Genomic DNA, 19,788 nt, shown 5'->3' on the forward strand with positions numbered 1-19,788 from the left:
CACTTCCTCCAGCCTCCTTGTGCCCTCATTCTTCTTAATAACCCTCCTTCCTAGGCCTGCTACTTTTTCATAACCTGCCTTCACCTTCTCCAGGTCTCTACTTGGTGGTGGTTGATTTTTCTAAACTTCCACGTCTGGAGAAGCCATTCCCACAACATAGTTAATGGTGCGTGTGTGTGAGAGAGAGAGGGGGGGGAAGGGGGGAGTGTGTGAGTGAGAGAGACAGACAGACAGACAATGGAACCAATTGCCTAGAGAGGTTGTGGGCTCTCCCACACTCAAGGCATTGAAGACATCTGTCAGGAATGCTTTAAGGTGGATTCCTGCATTGAGCAGGGAGTTGGACTTGATGGCCTTAGAGACCCCTTCCAACTCTACGATTCTATGATTCTGCTTGCCCTGTTTCTATCATCTGAGCCAATTCAGCCAAGGGCAGCCAAGCCCTTCTGAGGTACGCAGGCAGCTCAGCTAAAATGCCACTATCGCAAAATCCAGTAGTCCTATTTAACATTAAAAGGAATTTTGTTGAAAAGTTCCTAATCCAGAAGCGGGCAGAAAGTAGATCAGGAGCAAATGATAGACCTGAGTGATTTGCAGGACACCTCCAAGGGTTTGTGACTTCCCAATAATTCTACAATAAGTAAAACCTCAAGTTTAATAATAATAAAAAAAACCTGCCATGGCTGTCCTTGTACCAATCACACCTCTCACAGCCTCCGTGTTCTTCACCCGTAAAATATGAATATTCATTAATTGTCTTTGACCAGTTTGGCTGGTCACGTTTAGAGTGGTGTGTTAGAATCGCTGATCTGTATTTACTCAGAAGCAGATTTGTACGTGTAGGCCGGCTCATGTGGACATGTTCTGCCTCTGAGTTGACATTTTGCATCTGGCTTGGCACCCCTCCATCACTATTTTGCACTTATCTTTGGTTGTTGCACCTCTGGGTTTTGGTAAAAAAAGAAAAGTAGATCCCACAGGCCTAAATGTGTCCACCCCTGGCCCAAGTCATTAGAAACCAATGATGAGACATAAAAACATGTTTTGAACTCATTTGTTCTTTATTTTTTTTAAGCAAAGAAATTCCATTGAATCAAATAACAAAATTACTCTGTTCCGCAACAACCTCTGTTTATTACACACAAAACAAAACCAAAACAATATCAAGGACACACTTGAAACGTTAGCAGATTTAGAAAAATTGCATTGCTAATTGCAAATCTTCATCCCCAAAACAACCGGTTCCTAAGAGTCCGACAAGGAACCAGGAGCAACAAGAGTCACTTACACACATGGAACCTTTTCAGGGCAGCATTTTTGTTTCCAAAGTAATTAGGAATGTGGAAATTACGGTTTCCAAAATGTCTATTTGGAAGCAAAAATTGCCAAATAACAAAAAACTGAGGTTTAAGAGGCTTTTTTTAAAAAAAAAAAACTAAAAAAACTAAGAACACCCCAAACACTCAACTCACTCCAATAAGGCAGCTGCAGTGACAGAAATAAAAAGAGCGCACAGGTACAGGTCTAGCTTCCTGAGGTATTGGGATATCCTTCTGATTGGGTATGTTCAGGAGGAGAGGGGAGGAAATGGGAGTTTCTCTTTAAAATGTTGTGCTTTCTTAAGTCAGGAGAAACACTGCCCAGAATGAATCTATGAATTATGACCAAACACAAATGCTTCAAAAACAGCCATGATGAAATTAGCTTGGAAGGACATAGATTCATGTGGCCTGGACCCCGCCACTGATAAAACTTGATGGCGGATTAAGTTCTCAAAGTTCCCAGTTCACAACAGCCACTTCGAATAAGTGCTGATGTTGGGATAAAGCAATACTTTTAACTAGCCACTCTGATATGAAACTGAGCCTCCTTCAATAGGGGCAAGGCTGTTTATACAAGCAGAAATACTGCTGCGTATAGCAAAAATTCGAAAAGTAAAAATCTTGCTATCAGCAAATCTGTATTTATGTTGAATGATAAAAACCGCGTCTCAGGAGTTCTGAGATTATGGGTTTCTCCGCTAGGACTACAATCCGCAACACTGCCGGGAACTTGGTGGTCCCAGGAACTGAGGAGTTAAAATGATGCCTTCCTGCGCAGAGAAAATCAGGACAGACTCCTCTGGCTGCAAAAAAAAATATGGAAAGAGGGGGAAAAGGGGAAGGGGAAGGAATGCCAATTCTCAGTTCCAGCTTAGTAAATGCTGCCCTTTCATGGTTGTGCCCTTCAATGTAACCAGCAAAAAGATCAGAACACCAGATGCTTAAATGAGATACAGTACAGTTCTTGATTTAAGAAAGAAAGAAAGAAAGAAATTCCGCCCAGATCACCCTCCCTCCATTCCGCCCAGATGATTTCATCCCATTTTGTCATGCATCAACGCCTAACCCCCTTCAAGAGAAAAGCAGATTTAAAGAAAATTATTCCAGACGAGCACATGTGTAGACAGCACAACAGGATGTTTGCAACAAAGGCCGCACACTCCAGCAGCATCGCATGGTACCCCTATTGCAGTGTCGTCTTTGCTCTCTAAGGCGAGCAAACAACCCTCACTTCCAAAATTACTACACCAACAACAAGTTGTGTTTGCCCTTATTTAGATCAACTACAATAAGTGCACCTGGTATGGCACTAAGATCACAGCATAACATACAGCAAAGGAGAATTGCCATTAAAATGGATATATGGCAGGAGTTGTGGCTTGGACTCTTACAACTTTCTTATGGGTTACTATTACTGGTGTCACGACTTCTTACAAACTGGACACCCCGCTCTGTGAGTCTCCCTGTAGAGGAGTTTCCATTTTCTTATGATAAAATCCCAGATAAGAGACCTGGAAGTACTATTCTGGCAGCAACTCCAAAGGAGGGGCCCACACCAGTAAGACAATGCAATTTGTGAGGAACAGCTTCCTGGGAGAAGTGGTATGTAGCCAAATACAGGGACACGCCCATTATAAGAGAATTTGCCAATGGAAGTGCTGATAATTGTGAATTTGTTTCATCTTTTCACCGTGTCTCTGGGATGAATAGGGTTGTAAACATGATCTTCTACCTACTCCTATAAGCCTTTACATGCAACCAAAGCCAGTTTTCAAAAAATGTGCACCCCTAAGGTTCCTTTGTGAACCAACACACATTTGGGATATAAACATTTCACCCCAAACCAGGCTACTTGTAATGCAGACATCAACAGGCTGCCAAGACATTAACTCTAAAACGGACTTACAGTGTACAAGATGCTGCACAACGTTATCACTGAAGATGTATGCTTTACAGTTGCCTGATGAAGGTTACCTTAAAAATCACTTGATGTCATGGCTCCTGCCGCATGGCAGACCATTAATGCAGCAGCTCACCGAGGAGCCATGGACAATTTTCATGAAAAAGAAAGGTTGGAAGGGGTGTAATTAAGAAGTCCCCAAACAGAGTCTATGTGGTGAGCTGCCACACACAATTACAAATGGCCTCCACATAGGAGCCATAGCACACAGTCCTACCCCAAGGAGGAATTTGACCATACAAAGCAAAGAAGACCAGACCAAAGTATCCAGGGAAAAGTGGTAACAGAAGGACCATTTTACTGGGAGGTAATTTGGGGTGGAAAACATATGCAATTTCAACATACGCAATCTCCTTGCCGATCTGTTTCTCAGCGCTAATTTTCGAAAGGAGCTTGAGACAGACCAGTCCACTTCACTTACAGCCTCAGGAAGATGCATCACAGCAACATCCCAATTTTACTGAAAAATGTGAATAGATGTTTAGCATTATGAAGACTATTTGTTTTAACTGGAATTTGTGCAACCTCTACCTGGTCAAACTCATCCCATTCTTCCCCCTACAGAAGACATGTTTTTTTTTGGGGGGGGGGGGGGAACGGGACATTCAGTTTAGAGCTAACCCACAAGCAAATTGACAGGGCTCCTAGGTTGTCTCATTTGCAGGATAGGGGAGAAGATCAGGTTTGTGACACAAGAAGAGGTACATTTCTGACAAGCCATCTCTTTGTACAACTCCACTTTGTGGGTGGTCGACAAAAGTCTTTTTTACATTTCATGGAGCAAAAAATCAAAATGTCAAGGGTTATGGGTTCTTGGTTTTGTTGTTTTGACAGTGCTGCTCCGCCAATTTAAAAGAATTTAATCATATTAAATGTTCCTCCTTGAAAGGACTAATTATATAGGTGCATGGACATGTATTCCCTGAGTACCAAAGCTTAAGAATGCCTTTAAAATCAGGCATCAACTCCTTTTCCTGTCCGCACACAAAACCAATCTGTACCTGGTTAAAAACAATAGAAAGTTGCACTCACACCCATCTTCAGCAAAGGAAGGTAATAAAATACTTTGTTTGCACGGTAATCTAGTTTTTGTTAGATTACAGTGGGGCTGTTTGCACGACATGACAGCCTGCCATGAGTTACTTAAACCAGATGAGGCTGCTGCACATGTGGCTGCCATTTTGAATATGTAACCCATTTGTGTAATACAAATCCAGCGAACATGGGTTATACGAGTATTGTTTAACATAAAACAGATCATGGGTTACATGGGGTTGTTTAACCCATGCTTGGCGGGTTCGCACAACAGAACAACCCCCAAGCAGGGACTGGATATACAATATGGCACCCGTGGGTGCCACTGTTCATCATAGGTTAAATAAGTTGCAGCATGTCATCCAAACCTGGTCAACATGTTTTAAATGCAACAAGGTCTTATTTTGTCATAGATCAATTATATTTTCCTTGTGTTAAATTCCACCACAAAGTAGCCACACTTGAAAAAGTGAGGCTGGAAAGAAAGATGGCTCTCAGTAACAGATCAAGGGGAACTATTTTTCTTATTGAAAGGTGGATTTGGAGAAATGGCTGCAGAACAGGGAGGAGGGTAAACTAATATGTTAGAGACTGAAGTGATGTGAACCAATAACAGACTCCCTCATAGAGCTTACTTTCTAAAATGTAAGTGGTTTGAGGATAAATATGCCACATTAACTTATTTAGCCATTTTATGTATTGTAGTAACCGAAATTGATTTAAGCATCTCATTCTGCTCAAGTAGAAGAGAAATTCCTAGTAGTTCTATAAGCAGTGCAGGTTTCTAGTTTAGCTGCACATAAAGTTTTAGTCTCCCTATACTGGATTTTGGCTCTTTATTGATATAGCAAGAAATGCTAAAGGCCAATATAAAAATAGGCTGGGTAAAAATGTAAAACCTACTGTTTTGAGGTGGGGGAAGGAATAAGCTCACTGGCCAAATCTTGCCCTATTTGGCTTGGTCATTTCTGCCTATCTGGAAGAGTAAAAAAACCTGCGTTCTCTCACTTGACAAGCTACGCTTAGGTTACACAGATTGCTGAACAGGCCTAGGTTGCTGGACTAAGGCTGAAGGAGTTTGATTCCTGATGTGAGAAATGCACCTTTGCTACAGTAGCTAATTATTGCTCAATTTAAAAAATAATAATAACCATGAATACAACATACATCTTTCTGCATTTCAAAGATGTGGCAGGAGAAGCTCTACACAGCATTCAAGTTCAGAAAGAATTCCTGTCCATGTAAGATACAACCATACCAAAAAAAAAACCCACACAATAATTAAAGTGCCTAGGTAGCAAAGTTAAAGGTCGAAATAATAAAGTGCTAACTGATATGGGAATTGCAATGCACGAAAACTGCTGTAAAAACAGAGGTGAAAGGGGGCCACAAGAGAGAAAGCTGACAATTCTGAAGGGAAGTAAAAGTAGAGTCTGACCACAAAGTTTTACTGTCTTAAGAGTCATCTAAATAATCAATTTTTAAAAAATTATTATTTTGATGGTTGTACAGTTTTTCTTCCAGGGTAGAAACGCTCTGGTTCAGTGCAGAAATCTGCCTCAGTTGTGTGGTAGCAAAGAAACTGCTTCTTCATTGTATCTCACACTATTGCAACACTCACCCATTTCCTGCTAATACCTTTGGGCTGAAGGACTACCATGTGGAGCACTGGACTTCTAAAATGGTTCCTATAGAATCCAGTAACTGTAAAGGCATTTAATACAGAAATAAATATATTTAGCATTGTTGACACCTAATCCCCAACTCCTCTAAAACAGGACATGGAGAAGATTTATTTTTATGTGTCATACTAGTGTACATGAGTGATGGGCGAGGCAATAAAGAGCATGATATCGTATTTTCCCTATCCTTCATACACAAAGTTCCTAAGAGGATATATATATATTGATTTGCTATGAAGTACTCTAGAAAAACAAAACAAAAAACTGAACAACCCACAGGCTGATAGTAACTGGCTTCTGTTCAGAGACCATATTAAAAGGCCTGGGTTAAGAGCACACAGAAGTCTTGGTCAAAATAAGATTCCTTACATTAGAAAAGGCAAATATCACAAGGCTACTTGTTAAGTCTCAAGTAGTAACACAGCAGGGAATCCATTGGATTGATCAAGCCAATAACCGTCTATGCGCGAAGTCCCAACGAAAAGCAAAACGTCCGACAGCACACTCAGCCATCACTCCAAAAACCTGGAGCAATTGAAGTGTAGATAACACTCCAAATACTTTCACAAAGCAATCTAAACCCTAGAAGTGCATTAATCAGAAAGGGCAAAAACAACCCTCTCACGAAGGGATGCAATTCTGGAAAGTCAAAGCTCCGTATCTTTTCCTTTGCTTTGTACCCATACTGTTGACTTGCAGACATGAACGGCTGGTTTCTTCTAGTTTGATATACATTTCTCCCCCTGCTGGTGGGGTGGTCGTGGGGTGGGGAAATGCAACCACAAAGAGAATGCAACTCCTGACTCACATCACTGACACCTATACAAGTTTTGCAAAAACCAGATGAGGTTATTTTTGTTCGGTTTTCCAGTCAGCGAAAGGGTGAGCAGAGAGTCAAGAGCACTGAAACTTCTCGCTCCTTTCAAGGAACTTCGGTTGCTGCACTGGTTTCAGAAACTTGAAACAAACAACCTACCAATACCGTGCATCAGTTCTTTCCATGCACGAGAGCACTGCAAATGTTCAGACATACTTCCAAGTTGCTCAAAATCAGACCTTAGCCCCTCTTGTAACTCAGCTTTGGCATGAAACACTGTGGTCAAACCCCAAGAACAAGATGCTCAGAAAACAGGCCCGGAAAAACAGGGGTAAGAATAGAAGAATTCCAGAAGATGGAGATTAAGGTGAAACAACCTGAAAACTCTTTGGGATCTTTTATTCTTGGCCAGATGATTGTTCTGTATCAGAGCACTGAGATGTATTCTTCTCCCACTGGCAGATGGCATTGGTGTATTGCACCACAAGCTTATCCATCCAGGTGAGGGGCTCAGGAAAGAGTACCGCACCCTCAAAGAAGCCCAGGTGGCCTCCGTGCAATGGCAAAACAAACATGACGTTCTCCCGCTTTTCTGCAAGAGTAAAAAAAAACAAAGTTAATCACTCAACTTGATTAGCTCTGCATCTTACCAGAATATGGTATCTTGCCCAATGATGGAATAAGATCTCAGGTTTAAGGGAAAGTAAGTCGACTTAACATGCAGTGAACAGTGCTCCAAGTACGAGGCATCATACTCCTATCACAAATAGGCTGCATTAATCAAGATGGAGGATTGCAAGCTATAAAAACCAAGTCTGTGCTACATATTTGCCGCTGTACCTTCTACAAATCAGGACACCCCTTCCACTTGCTCTGCTTCAGTTGGACACCCCCCCCCCCCACAGGGCTAACATCTTCACCTTGTGGGGAAGAAGGAGCTGTTGGTTTGCCCCTCCATTGGGAGATGAGAGGACGGAGCAGGGCCTTCCCACCAGCCTAAACAGTCTCCTTAATTTCTTTTTATTTTCTCCCTCTTCCCTCCCCATCCACTTTTCCTTGTGTGTCACGTCTTTTTTTTAGAATGTAAGCCTGAGGGTAGGGACTGTCTTCTTTATTGATACATTGTAAGCCGCTCCGAGAGCCTTTTGGCTGAGGTGCGGGATAAAAATACTCTAAATAAATAAAATAAATAAATATTACCCCTGCATCTAATTTGATATTTTAAGCTCCTGATCCTTTTGTTCCCTGCAAAGCACATGGACACTGATGGCACTATATTGAGCAATTACAACCTGGCAGATTCCATGGGTTACAAACTTAACCTCTCTCCATAGACCCCCAAATCTAGGTTATCACAAAGCATCATTGCCTTGCAGACTGCTTGGGATTCAGAAACTTTGAGCAGAGTCTAGAAGAAAGGAAGCAGGCCGAGTTCATTCAGGGCCATGTACAGTGGTGGCTAAAACTGTGCACACTTTTTGAAATTTTCAATCTCCAATTGCACTTCAGTTACAGAACAAACAGTAAAATTGATTTTCCCCAACTTGAAACAAGATGTATCGCAGCTACTGCCATGTGATTGGTCCCCAGAACAAGGACTGAGATTGGCCAGTAGGGTTTGCAATTCCAATCCGCTTCTTCACTCAATCACACCTGTGTTTGTTTTTAGACTAAAGTAAGCATAACTTTTTTTGTACGGCGGATATTTGCACTCTGTTTTTTTTGTATTGAATTCAGGATTAAATTCTCTTTCAATTGATATATTAACATTTGAATTTCATGAAACAGAACATTTTCTATAAGCATGCAAAGTTTCAAAACATGAAAATTTAAAGAAGTGTCCATAATTTTGGCCACCACTGTATATTTCTTCCAGAATACAGTGTGGTTCAGAAAGGAAAGTGTTTAGTGAAAGTCTCAGTTCACCTGAGAGTGCTCTTGGGATCGATAGGAGGCTATCATGTACCAGAGGGTCATCAGCAGCATTAACCAGCAAGAGGGGAACAAAGATCTGCAGGCAGAAAAGAGAAGTGAGTTACATATTTGTACCTGAATGTGTTTCTCTCAACAACATAAAAAACTACTTGCAACCTTTGTATGAAGTCACAATTGTGGTGGTCCGGTACCTGCAGAAACGCATGTGTAAAACTGATAACGAAAGCTTATCAGTACAAGACTGGAGATGCCTAGCAGAGCCATAATCCATGGCACCTTGTTAAAAAGCATTACACATCCATTTTCTCTCACATTTAATTTAATGCTTTACATTTGGAAAAGCATCCAGACAATAAGCTGGAGCAAGAATGGTATTTCTCCGAACTGTTTCAAGAGTGGCTTTTAAACACATACTATCATAGCATTCAATCCAAGCCAGGTGTTCAGAATCAATTTCACAGATCAGCATATTTCTTACCAGTTGACTATACCGTAATTTTTTAAGCTATATGTTGCAAGGCCATCTGCAACTCTCCATAAAGTGCTACATAAAATCTTCTGCTTAGAATCATCATTCAAGCACGTGTGCTATAAACCTGGCACACTATAGTTATATTCAGAGATTATTTTTTATTATTATCTAATGCACTGGACTGCTCTCCCCCTTCAAAAATAATCTCACACATACACATACGAGTGGTGCATGTCAAGATTTCAATACATGGTTTTCCATTCCAATAAAGAGAACCAAGATGACAATATTTACTGTAGGAACTCACTCTTTGCAAGTAGTGCAGGCAGCTTTCCTGTTCATAGTATTCTTTTAAGGAGTTGTAGCCATGGAATTTCCTGAGATACAGAGAGAGAAAATTGACACATGAGAGAGGGTTTTTTGGGGTGGGTGGGTTGGCTACTGAATTATGTGCGGTTGTCTTCTAATTCCTACAGTCAGAATCAGAAGAGTTCCCATAAATAAAACGTTTGAAATTATTATGTCTATGCATTTTAAAGCCTGAAGTCTGTTTAGGCTTTAGAATGAATTGTTTAATGAAACATCCAGAGAATACAGAGGCATTTACAAATTCCTCTTGTTCTTAGCTGCCAAGTGCAATAGCTAAATTTCATTCCCAGATTGTTCTGGCAAAGGAAGCATCAAAGTTTAAGATCGTAGCTGTTTAAGTAAACAGTTAGCTAAGGAATTAAAGACTACGCAAGGAAGGTGTAAGATGGATGCCTGGTAAGGGGTTATATATATTATATTTTAATTCTGATTGACCAGCAATACCTAAAGCTAGAGAAGTTACCACCAAATATACCGCTAATTCTTCTTTAGATATAATATATTTCTTCTGAGCTGCAGAATGTACTTGGCTTCAAAATTATTATTTTTTTTAAAAGAGACTCAAATGGATTATCCTAGAACAGTGTTTCCCAAAGTGGGCGGTACCGCCCCCTTGGGGGCAGTGGGATTGCATAGGGGGCATTAAGAGGCAAGGGGGCAGCAGAGGGGAACTAAGAGGCAAAATAACATTGAGCTGAAGCCAAAGTTTAAGAAATCGTACCAGGAATTTTGGTTACAGAAGGAAATTTCTGACTGCTATCCTGCACTATGGAGAGTGCTTCAGAAGCTCCTGGTTGCATTTCCAACATCATTATTTGGTGGAATGTGGTTTTAGTGCGGTCTGCCTACTTCTCTCCAAGCAAAGAAATCGACTCCAGATTACTAAACATGGTGATTTAAGACTCATCATTTAAGTGACTTTAAACCAGACATTGGGAAACTGGTATCATTTCATCAAGCCCATCCATCACATTAAGAATTTACAGAATAGTGAGGTACTCTACCCTAGTTACTAAATGTGATATCTAATATTCTTGCTCAATGACTATCAGACTTTGAAAAGATGGTATCACTGGATCAAGTTCATCAATTATGTTTAATTGAATAAACTAAACAAATGCAAATGGATTTTGAATAAATATTCAATTAATTGTTACTGTTTTGAATTTTATTATCTTTCTTAGTGGGCCGTTGAAAACCGCTATTCTGAATAAAGATTTTTATAGTGTAGGGTAGGGGGCACTGGGCATGAGTTTGTGGAACCCAGGGGGCGGTTACCTGAAAAAGTTTGGGAACCATTGTCCTAGAACCTCAACTTATCATATTGCAGCTCCCTTTCAAAAATGCGGAATTAACTTCTTTCAGGTCAGACTCTTGCTTCACCTAAGAACCACCTACCCTATTAGCAAGAGCTAACGTTCTTTTGTTAGGGTTCAATTACTCCCACCTTTCCCAAATACTATTTGTACTGTCCATAAACAGGCCATTTATCAATTGCTTGAAAACAGTGTTTTCCAGCATTCCCTGGGAACAGTAATAGAAGCAAGAAAAAATAAGCAAGCAGACAGATGCCTATTTGGGGAAGTGAGTTTTATAGAGGAAGAGTACTTGGCAGCAAGAAAAAGGAGAATCCCCTACAGACTGGGTTGATTTTCTGCCACATCACTATAACATATTTTGCAAGTAAGGGAAACTATTCCTAATCAAGGGAGTCTTAATCTAATTTCTACTGAAGACTACTGAATGATATTGCATTTCAGAACTGGAAAACCTACCCTTGAAACTCCAAGAGAGAAGTTAATCTATATAATACAATGTGTAGAAAGTTGTAAGCATGGATAAAACAACAACAACAACTCCCCCGCCCCCCAGAACTAAGGGGTAGGAAACCTGCATTCCTTAGCCTAATTTCAAAAGCCCACTGCAAGTGATCAGTTCAGATCTCTGGCGAGAGTTATCTGTCCCTCCCCCAGCAGGCTGTTGGTTGGGGAGAAAGAGAGGGAATTTGGTGTTTGAAAGAGAAAGGGTGTCCCTACCCACTATTGGCTCCGGCCACCACTGGCAGGCAGTCCTAACAGAGTACCTCCAAGAGAAGATGGCACTCAACAGAAATTATTTTCTCCATACGTATTGTAATACAGCAGTATATTTTGACTACAGACCCTTAGCGCATGTTTCCTTCAGAAACACCTTTCCCATCTGCACCTATCTCACAGTGGGTGCTTAAAACACCTAGTGACACACTTGGCACTAATATGATAAGCCTACACCAAGCAGTCCGTCATGTATTTAAGCAGTCCCACCAGATAATACAATTATGGGAGTTTGCTGAATGAGCTAGATATGAATGAAGACATACCGTATTTCTTCGATTGTAAGATGCCATCGATTGTAAGACGCACACTAATTTCAGTACCACCAACAGAAAAAAAAACCTAAGACACACCTGCGATTCTAAGACGCACCCCATTTTTAGAGATGTTTATATGGGGGGGGGAGTGTGTCTTAGAATCGAAGAAATAGGGTAGTAAAGGTTTCTAGCAAAGGCTTAAGAATATTTTTTTTTTGCAGTAGACTCTCAACTATGTAATCTGATCAGTCAACTCAGCACTCTACCGTCACCCACCAATAATATTATTTATAGCATGCTAGACTTATAGAAGACCACCATGTGGCAAGCCAAATCTGTATACAACTGACAAGAAGATCAATAAAGGATTATCAGGAGTTATATATTCAATGGTTTAAGCAGCCTCCATTTCAGGAAGGACTAAATGGCAAACTATATTTGCATGGAGAAGTTACCAAAATTGTTTCCTGGCATACCTCATGATGTTGTCATCAATCTGCATGAGGGATGTTGCTGTGTGAAGTCTGCTCAGGTCTGTTTCTGCTAAACACTGGGGTTTTTTAGAGCTCTCAGAAAACAAAGCTTGTCTGAAATACACAGAATCAAACCATAGTTTATGCATAATACACATACTGTAATCATGAAAATACCTGCTAGGTATACAGTTGATCTGAAGGTTGCTTCAGAAATTGCTTTATATGGACACAGATCTTAAAATCCATGTCAATGTCACCTCTGAGATGCCCATTTCATGTCAATTTCATAAAGTTTTGAATCTGTCCTGTATGAAACTAATAAAAAAAACTTGATACGCACATGGGTATTAACATGTGTGCAGACACAAACATAAGAGTACAACTGAGCCAAAGTCAGAAGTGCTTACGAGGCAGTGCGGTGTAGTGGCTAGAATGGTGGCCTCAAACCCTAATTCCCACTCAGTCATGAAGCTCACTGGCTTACCTTGGGCCAGATATCTCAGGGCAAATTTACTCACAGGATTGCTGCAGGTATCAGTTGGGTTATGGGGGGGCGGGGTGGACTATATACACCACCCTAGACATTTTTAAATTATTAAAAATGTAATAAAATCAGTGGAAGAGAATCAAGTTACTAGGACTTAGAAGTGCTTAATTTTGGCTTAATCACACCTGAAGTGTTTGATGGTGCAGCTTGAGTGAGGTTGGTTCGAGAAATCCTGGAGTGCCACAAAGTGAAAACAGTTAGGAATTTAATTGCCTTTAAAGGGGCACACATTTTTGCTCTGTTGAGAACTTCATTAAGTCCTGTTAAGAGCAAACATTCCATACACTAAAATGGCTGCAAACATTCTGCAAAGTACTTTCTCCAGTTAAAAGCAATAATCTTGAAGCATCAAGCTAGAGATGTGGATATTTGCAGTAATCATGCCAACAATTGGGAGTATTAGCTACTTCTCCATCTGGTTGCCGTCACATCAGTGAGGTGTGGCAGCATTAAGTCATCCAAATAAGCCACTTGGAATGGTTATTTAAGCATATGCTATTCACTGGGGACATCTGCCGTAAGATACATTAGACACTGGAGTGGATTACATGAGTAAACAACAACCCTGACAGTAGAGGATGTACAGAGCCCAGAACAACAAGAAAAAGGGACTGTGGACCACATGCATGATCTTTGTTCTCCAAACAGCAGTTATAAAACAAAAGATCCATTAAGGAGACAAAATGTTTTGGCAGATTAAACAAGCTGTTCTTCAAACCTGCCAAAGGTTACTCATACTTACAACTGAGAACTTCCTTTTCTCTCTCTCTCTCTCTCTTCTTTTTAACAGAGAGATTAAAATATTTTCAGTTAAGTTTTCAAAATATTTAGTTATCTGGGATGAATTAAGCAGGCTCTGTATCCCATGTATAATTGGAGTCTCTCAATTCCATAAAGATTTTTTTCCCCATTCTGGCTTGGGGAATTGTGTGAAAAACTCTATGTCACCCAGCCAGGATATCACTGATCTTCTTAAATAAAATGCAAGATTACTATTAGATGTGGTTCTTTAGTAGCTACCCATCCAATGGAAACTGAGTAGATTTTGTTGGTAGCCTGTTCAGCCTGCTGAAACCAGACTGGGCCAATAAAGCTTACAACCTACACACCGTACTTCGAACAGTTTATGGCACTGTGCATGACACTGAGGCTCATTTAGAATATAACAGGTGTACTTCCGTACCTGTGAGACAAGATGATTTTCTTCATGTTGTCTGCCATGAGGAAGTTGTAAAATCTCCGACATTGATCCCACTGCATAAAGGTTTCCTGTGCCCTAAAGACAATGATGGGGCAGAGGAGGTGGGAGAAATCAATTAAAAACTGGCAAAGCAAGCTTCCAGGTCCTGGCAACAAGAAGTCCTCTAATTAGATGGCAACTTTTCCACATAATTGATTTGATTCCTTCAAGGGGTCACCGAAAGCTACCAGAAATGTAAGAGGAGTGGATCTTTGAAAGCCACTTTTTCAAATGCATAATAGCAATGCCCAGCAGGGATCTGCCAGAAAAAGATTCAGCCAGCAGGGGGAACAAAAGTCTCAGAAACTGGAAGACAAAGGCAACAAACAGCTTGCAAAATAGAACTCTAGGAAGTGTTCAAGTTTTATGTTGTCTCAACACATAATTCCTAAATTCACTTGAGTGATAAGGCATTGCAAATGAGCTCAAGGCTGTGTATGAAAACTACTCTGAAAACTTAGCAAGATTTAGTAGGCAAGAGAAATCACAGGCAGAGTTCTCAGTCTCAGTGCTTAAGATTATGCAGAAATGTTGTTGTTGTTGTTATTATTATTATTATTTATTTATTTATTTATTTATATAGCACCATCAATGTACATGGTGCTGTACAGATAACACAGTAAAAAGCAAGACCCTGCTGCATAGGCTTACAATCTAATAAAGTTGTAGTAAACAATGAGGAGGGAAAGAGAATGCAAACAGGCACAGGGAAGTGTAAATAGGCACCGGGTGGGGTGAAGCTAACAGTATAGAGTCAGAACAAACTCAATATTTAAAAGCTATAGGGAAAAGAAAAGTTTTTAGCTGAGTTTTAAAAGCTGTGACTGAATTTGTAGTTCTCAAGTGTTCTGGAAGAGCATTCCAGGCGTAAGGGGCAGCAGAAGAAAAAGGACGAAGCCGAGTAAGGGAAGTGGAGGTCCTTGGGCAGGCGAGAAGCATGGCATCAGAGGAGCGGAGGGCACGAGCGGGGTAATAGTGTGAGATGAGAGAGGAGAGATAGGCAGGAGCTGACCTTCCAACCCGAATGAACACAAATGCCAAAGGTAGCACAGTCTTAAGAAGCCTTTTTTTTTGGTGTGTGTGTGGGGGGGGGGGAAGTACATGTCAGTTCTACCTTCGTACAACATTCTCCTTTTTTCTCAGGTTCAAACATTGTTTAACACAAGTATTCTAGGGAAGGGGGCGTGCGAAGACATGGTATGTTAAGCTTGTGTTGTTCCAATTTCTAATCCTCTTGCTTTTAAAGATTTAATCCTGCCACAAGATTTCTGCAGCTGCAAAGCCTTAAGCATAAGGAGAGGCTTTGTTGTCCAGTTAGAAACCAGAGCTACATCAAGATGTGTTTTGTTAATATGGAGGTTGCCATTTCCTTAGCCTAACAGTACCGCTCAACACTTTTGCCAAACCAGAAAGATCTATGTAGTATTTACTTTCCGTGTTAAAACCCCATAATTCTGGCCAGTATTCAAATTTCTTTAGTTAAGGTATAACTGCAGCTACAGCATTGTAGTTAACAGATTTCAATGGATTTAGTATAAATAAGCATGTTTGCAATTGCAAAGTTCATTATTTGTGTTAAAAGGCTTTCCTTAAATATTTGTGAAAATGGGTGCTGAAATACTTGGCTGATTTTGATAACCGCAGTCTCCTCTTGTGTTTTGGACTTACACCAAACTAGATAGCTCCTGCACTATAAAAAGTATAGTAGCTCAATACTCTACTACAGCTAGATTACTTTAAATGTGCCAACGATTTAATCAGATCTGCAAAAACACACACAAAAAGTCCCCCTCCCCAACTGCTATTCATTGCTTGAAGACTGGTGAGAGCTTAGTCTGATCTAAAGACTCCTCAATCTATCAAGGCCCAATATCTTTAATTACCATTCAATATCCTACTGTAATCTGGCCTTGTAATGTAATGCCATGGCTATAAATACCATAGACAAAGCAGGCAGCTTAAGATCCTTTTTTATAGCTCTCCATCTTCTGGAATATCTGTAGCTTGGAATATACACATTCCTATACACCCTCTCTGGATCTTCAGTGCAATACTCCAAATCAACAAAGCAGGACCTGAACATGCAGCACAAAACAGCACAAGGCTTTCATATCCGCATGACTTCTCCTTCCATGTGAGCTGTGCATGATTCCTGCTCTGTGTTGTGCAAACTGGTGGGAGATCTTCACAGTTGTGCACTAGTGCCATGGGGCTGGGCATGGTGACTTTCCACATATATTAAAAAGATGATTTAGGAAGCTGCATTTTTGAGCAGAGAAACACCGGGGTGGAGGGGCAGGGGTACCAAACCCAACAATGGATGTTAGACACACCTTCATCTCCTGTTGCTTCAAATTACAGTTTCCAAGGACTATTTCATTTACAGACACACACACACACACCACTACCTGCTGGGGATCTGTTATACTAGTCTGCATGTAACATTTAGTTTACTCCTAGCTTTCAACCCATAATACATTAGCAGCATCCTAAATGGAAGGGGTATCTGGCAGCAGTGAATCCTTGGCACAACTATTTCTCAAATGTATTTGGCCTAGCTAAAGACTTGGAAGGGACTGATGATCTTGCAAAAAGATCAGTAAGTTGAGTACAAGGAATGTGGAAGTGGCTTGTGACCCTACGCTTTTGTGAAAGCCACCAACTGTAGCATTCACCTTGTGCTCTACAAAACCAAAGCATGAGATCACGTTTACCTCAGTGCACTGTACCCTTGACACACGCTGACACAACACAACACACAGTCCTGGTTCGACTGGTTCTCCCCCAGATATTTGCACACTATATTTCCACCCAGACTGAAGCCTACAACGACCAGCTTGGACTGGGGATACGTTTTCTTGATGTAGCTCACCATGGCTCCAAATTCCCAAGTGCAACCTGTGAAACAATGAAGAGAAAAGCTAAAGCCCCAAGTGGCAATATTTCTAACAATATAATTTACAGTTGGAGAAGTACTGGTGTTTGAGCATCATGATTTCCCAAAAATAAAATAAAATAAAATAGAGAGGAAGAACATACAATATCAAGCAGAGAACAATGGTGAAATACACATACACTGTTCCGAAGAACTTTTTACTGCCTTTTCAACTGAACCTTTATATTGGCACAGTTTTTAAATACTGGATCAAAGAGAGTCTTTCAAAATGCCTCAATCTGCTCACCAGCCACCTGGAGCCAGCTAAAAGTGAAAACTAAAAATAATCCACACGCTGTCACTTCTTCCAACAATGGGAGAGAAGTTCATAAAAGTTACACCTACGCCACCCCTTATTTCCAGAGCATAAAACCAAGTTCCTGCATATATCCCAGATTTTCAGCAGCCAGAGAATTAATCAGTAACAAGTGGAATTTCATCTCATTTGTGCATTTAACTGTAAATCTCCCTACAAAGTATTTCATAGAATCATAGAATAGTAGAGTTGGAAGGGGCCTATAAGGCCATCGAGTCTTACACATATTTAGAACTGCGCTGACGAGTTTCATACTAACAGAACACCTCCGCAATTCCTTTGCAACCATGGTTTTCTATCCTATTGTCAAGGAGAAAAGCCTTTATTGTGATGGGCTCTTTTCTTTGGAACTCCCTGCCCCTGGACATCAGGCAGGTACCAACACTGGGCTGCTTCCAGTGCCTCTCAACAACAGCTCTTTTCCAGGAAACATTCCTCCACTGACCAGCCATGGTTTTTATTGGTATTTTGCTTTAAAATGAACCATTTTAATATGCTTTTTTTTAAAAAAAAAAAATTCCTGTTTTAATTCTTATGATCACTACTCCGGAATCTATTTTAGAAATGGAGCAACATATAAATATTGCATATAAATAAATACCCTCTCCTTGAAAAACAATCAGATCAAGCCATAATACATAACATTTGGCTGAGATTACTATATTAAAAAACAAGAATGGGGGTGTGAGTCAATGTAACTATCATTCTGCCTCCAAGTGCTCACTTTGGCGGAGTGTCTGAAACAGGGTTATGTGCTGCTATCATTAAGCAGCAACAGACACAACCTTGGCTTCAAAGGGACTATGGCAACCCTTGGAAGGGTTGCTGCCGAGTCCCACACATTTATGTTCCTGGGATCACATACCCAAGCACTTTACAGAGGAGAAGCAGGGAAAGAGGGTCTTGGCACACACCCTTCTCAAACATTGGTTGGGGCAGTAAGCCATAACAGTGGGGCTCTAGCTGCAGGTGCTGTTTCCTCTTCACCTCCCAACCCCCTTTCACCTATCAGCTTCCTTTTCTCCTTATCAACAATGGAAAGCAGCAAATTCCCCAACTTTGAACGTAGTGCAGGTGCTGTTGGGTGGGAGGGTGCTGTTGCACCCATGTCCTGCTTATGGTTTCCTGGTCAACAGCTGGTTGGATACTGTACAAACAGAGTGCTGAACTAGATGGACCCTTGGCCTGATCCAGCATGGCTCTTCTTATGTTCATTCATTCATATCCCACCTTTTTTCCTCTTTAAGGAACCCAAGGTGGCGTACGTAATCCTCCTCCTCTCCATTTTATCCTCACAACAACAACCCTGTGAGGTAGGTTGGGCTGAGAGTTGCAACTGGCCCAAAGTCACCCACTCGGGTTCCATGACCAAATAGGGACAAGAACCCGGATCTCCCGACTGCCAGGCCAACACTCAAGCCACTACACCACACTGGCTCTTGGGGGTCTTGTTTGCTTCTCCCCTGCCTGTCTGTCTCTGGATGGGCAAGGTATGCCTAGCTTGACACAGAGGCGTGGGATGTACTTGCCACTCTTAAAGTACTTGCTATTGCCACTATCTCTTTCCTTTCTGGGAAGGATGTCCTCCCAAAGAGAAGAGGACGAAGTGGCTGTGGATAGACTAGATCAGTGGTTCCCAATTAGCCAAGTACTGCGGACCCCTTGTTTTTCAAATGCCAAGCCATGGATCCCCTACTTTTGAAAAATTTGTTATCTCTATGGTAGTTACCTGTGCGAAAGAATTTTTTGGAGAAAATAAAGGGTAGCCCCTAATAAGCAAAGAATTTTAGGTATACTAAAAAACAGGCCATAAAATTTGTGATATTTGAGATATTACCACGCAAAAATGACAATGATTTAGTTAGGAATATAAAGACAAATTTAATTTTACTAACATCTAGTTTACAATTGTACAAATTATGGCATGTCTAGCAGCTACTAAACCTAAATGTGATGGGAGAAATCATGCCTCTTTTTGTCCCAAACAATCCCTTCCACATCCAGTTCAATATTTCCTACTTTTAATCTCAAATCTGGATCAACATTGAGCCGATTTCTATGCTTGTTCTTCACATAACAAAATGTCGAAAGTGTTCATTCACAAATATATGTGGAACAAAAGGGAACTAAATGTTTCAAAGCTTTTTCATCTAACTTCTTATAATCAGGAAAAACCTTCACCCGGAATTGGTCCAGTCTGTATTCTTTGAAAAATGATTTCAATGAACCATCACAAGTCACGTCAACAAGTGCATCTTGCTCTTCCGCAGACAGAATAGTTAGTTGTACATCACCACATTCAAAAGGATTCCTTATCCATGAGTTTTCAGGA

General features: G+C 40.8%; 1 protein-coding gene across 3 annotated transcripts in view; it reads right to left on the reverse strand.

Annotated features, from left to right (window-relative positions):
• Positions 1–1,438: 1,438 nt before the first annotated feature.
• Positions 1,439–19,788, reverse strand: part of ABHD2 (abhydrolase domain containing 2, acylglycerol lipase) — a 41,929-nt gene continuing 23,579 nt past the window's right edge. For all 3 annotated transcript variants that reach the window (XM_063142733.1, XM_063142732.1, XM_063142734.1), the window contains 6 exons: positions 16,920–17,103; positions 14,149–14,241; positions 12,419–12,529; positions 9,531–9,600; positions 8,743–8,827; positions 1,439–7,408 (listed from right to left, as the gene is read on the reverse strand). In XM_063142733.1, the coding sequence (XP_062998803.1) occupies positions 7,215–7,408; positions 8,743–8,827; positions 9,531–9,600; positions 12,419–12,529; positions 14,149–14,241; positions 16,920–17,103 (737 nt within the window). In that variant the 3' untranslated portion in view covers positions 1,439–7,214. The remainder of the gene's footprint in view (positions 7,409–8,742; positions 8,828–9,530; positions 9,601–12,418; positions 12,530–14,148; positions 14,242–16,919; positions 17,104–19,788) is intronic.

Source organism: Elgaria multicarinata, chromosome 16, assembly GCF_023053635.1.
Source record: "Elgaria multicarinata webbii isolate HBS135686 ecotype San Diego chromosome 16, rElgMul1.1.pri, whole genome shotgun sequence".
Lineage (NCBI taxonomy): Eukaryota > Metazoa > Chordata > Lepidosauria > Squamata > Anguidae > Elgaria > Elgaria multicarinata.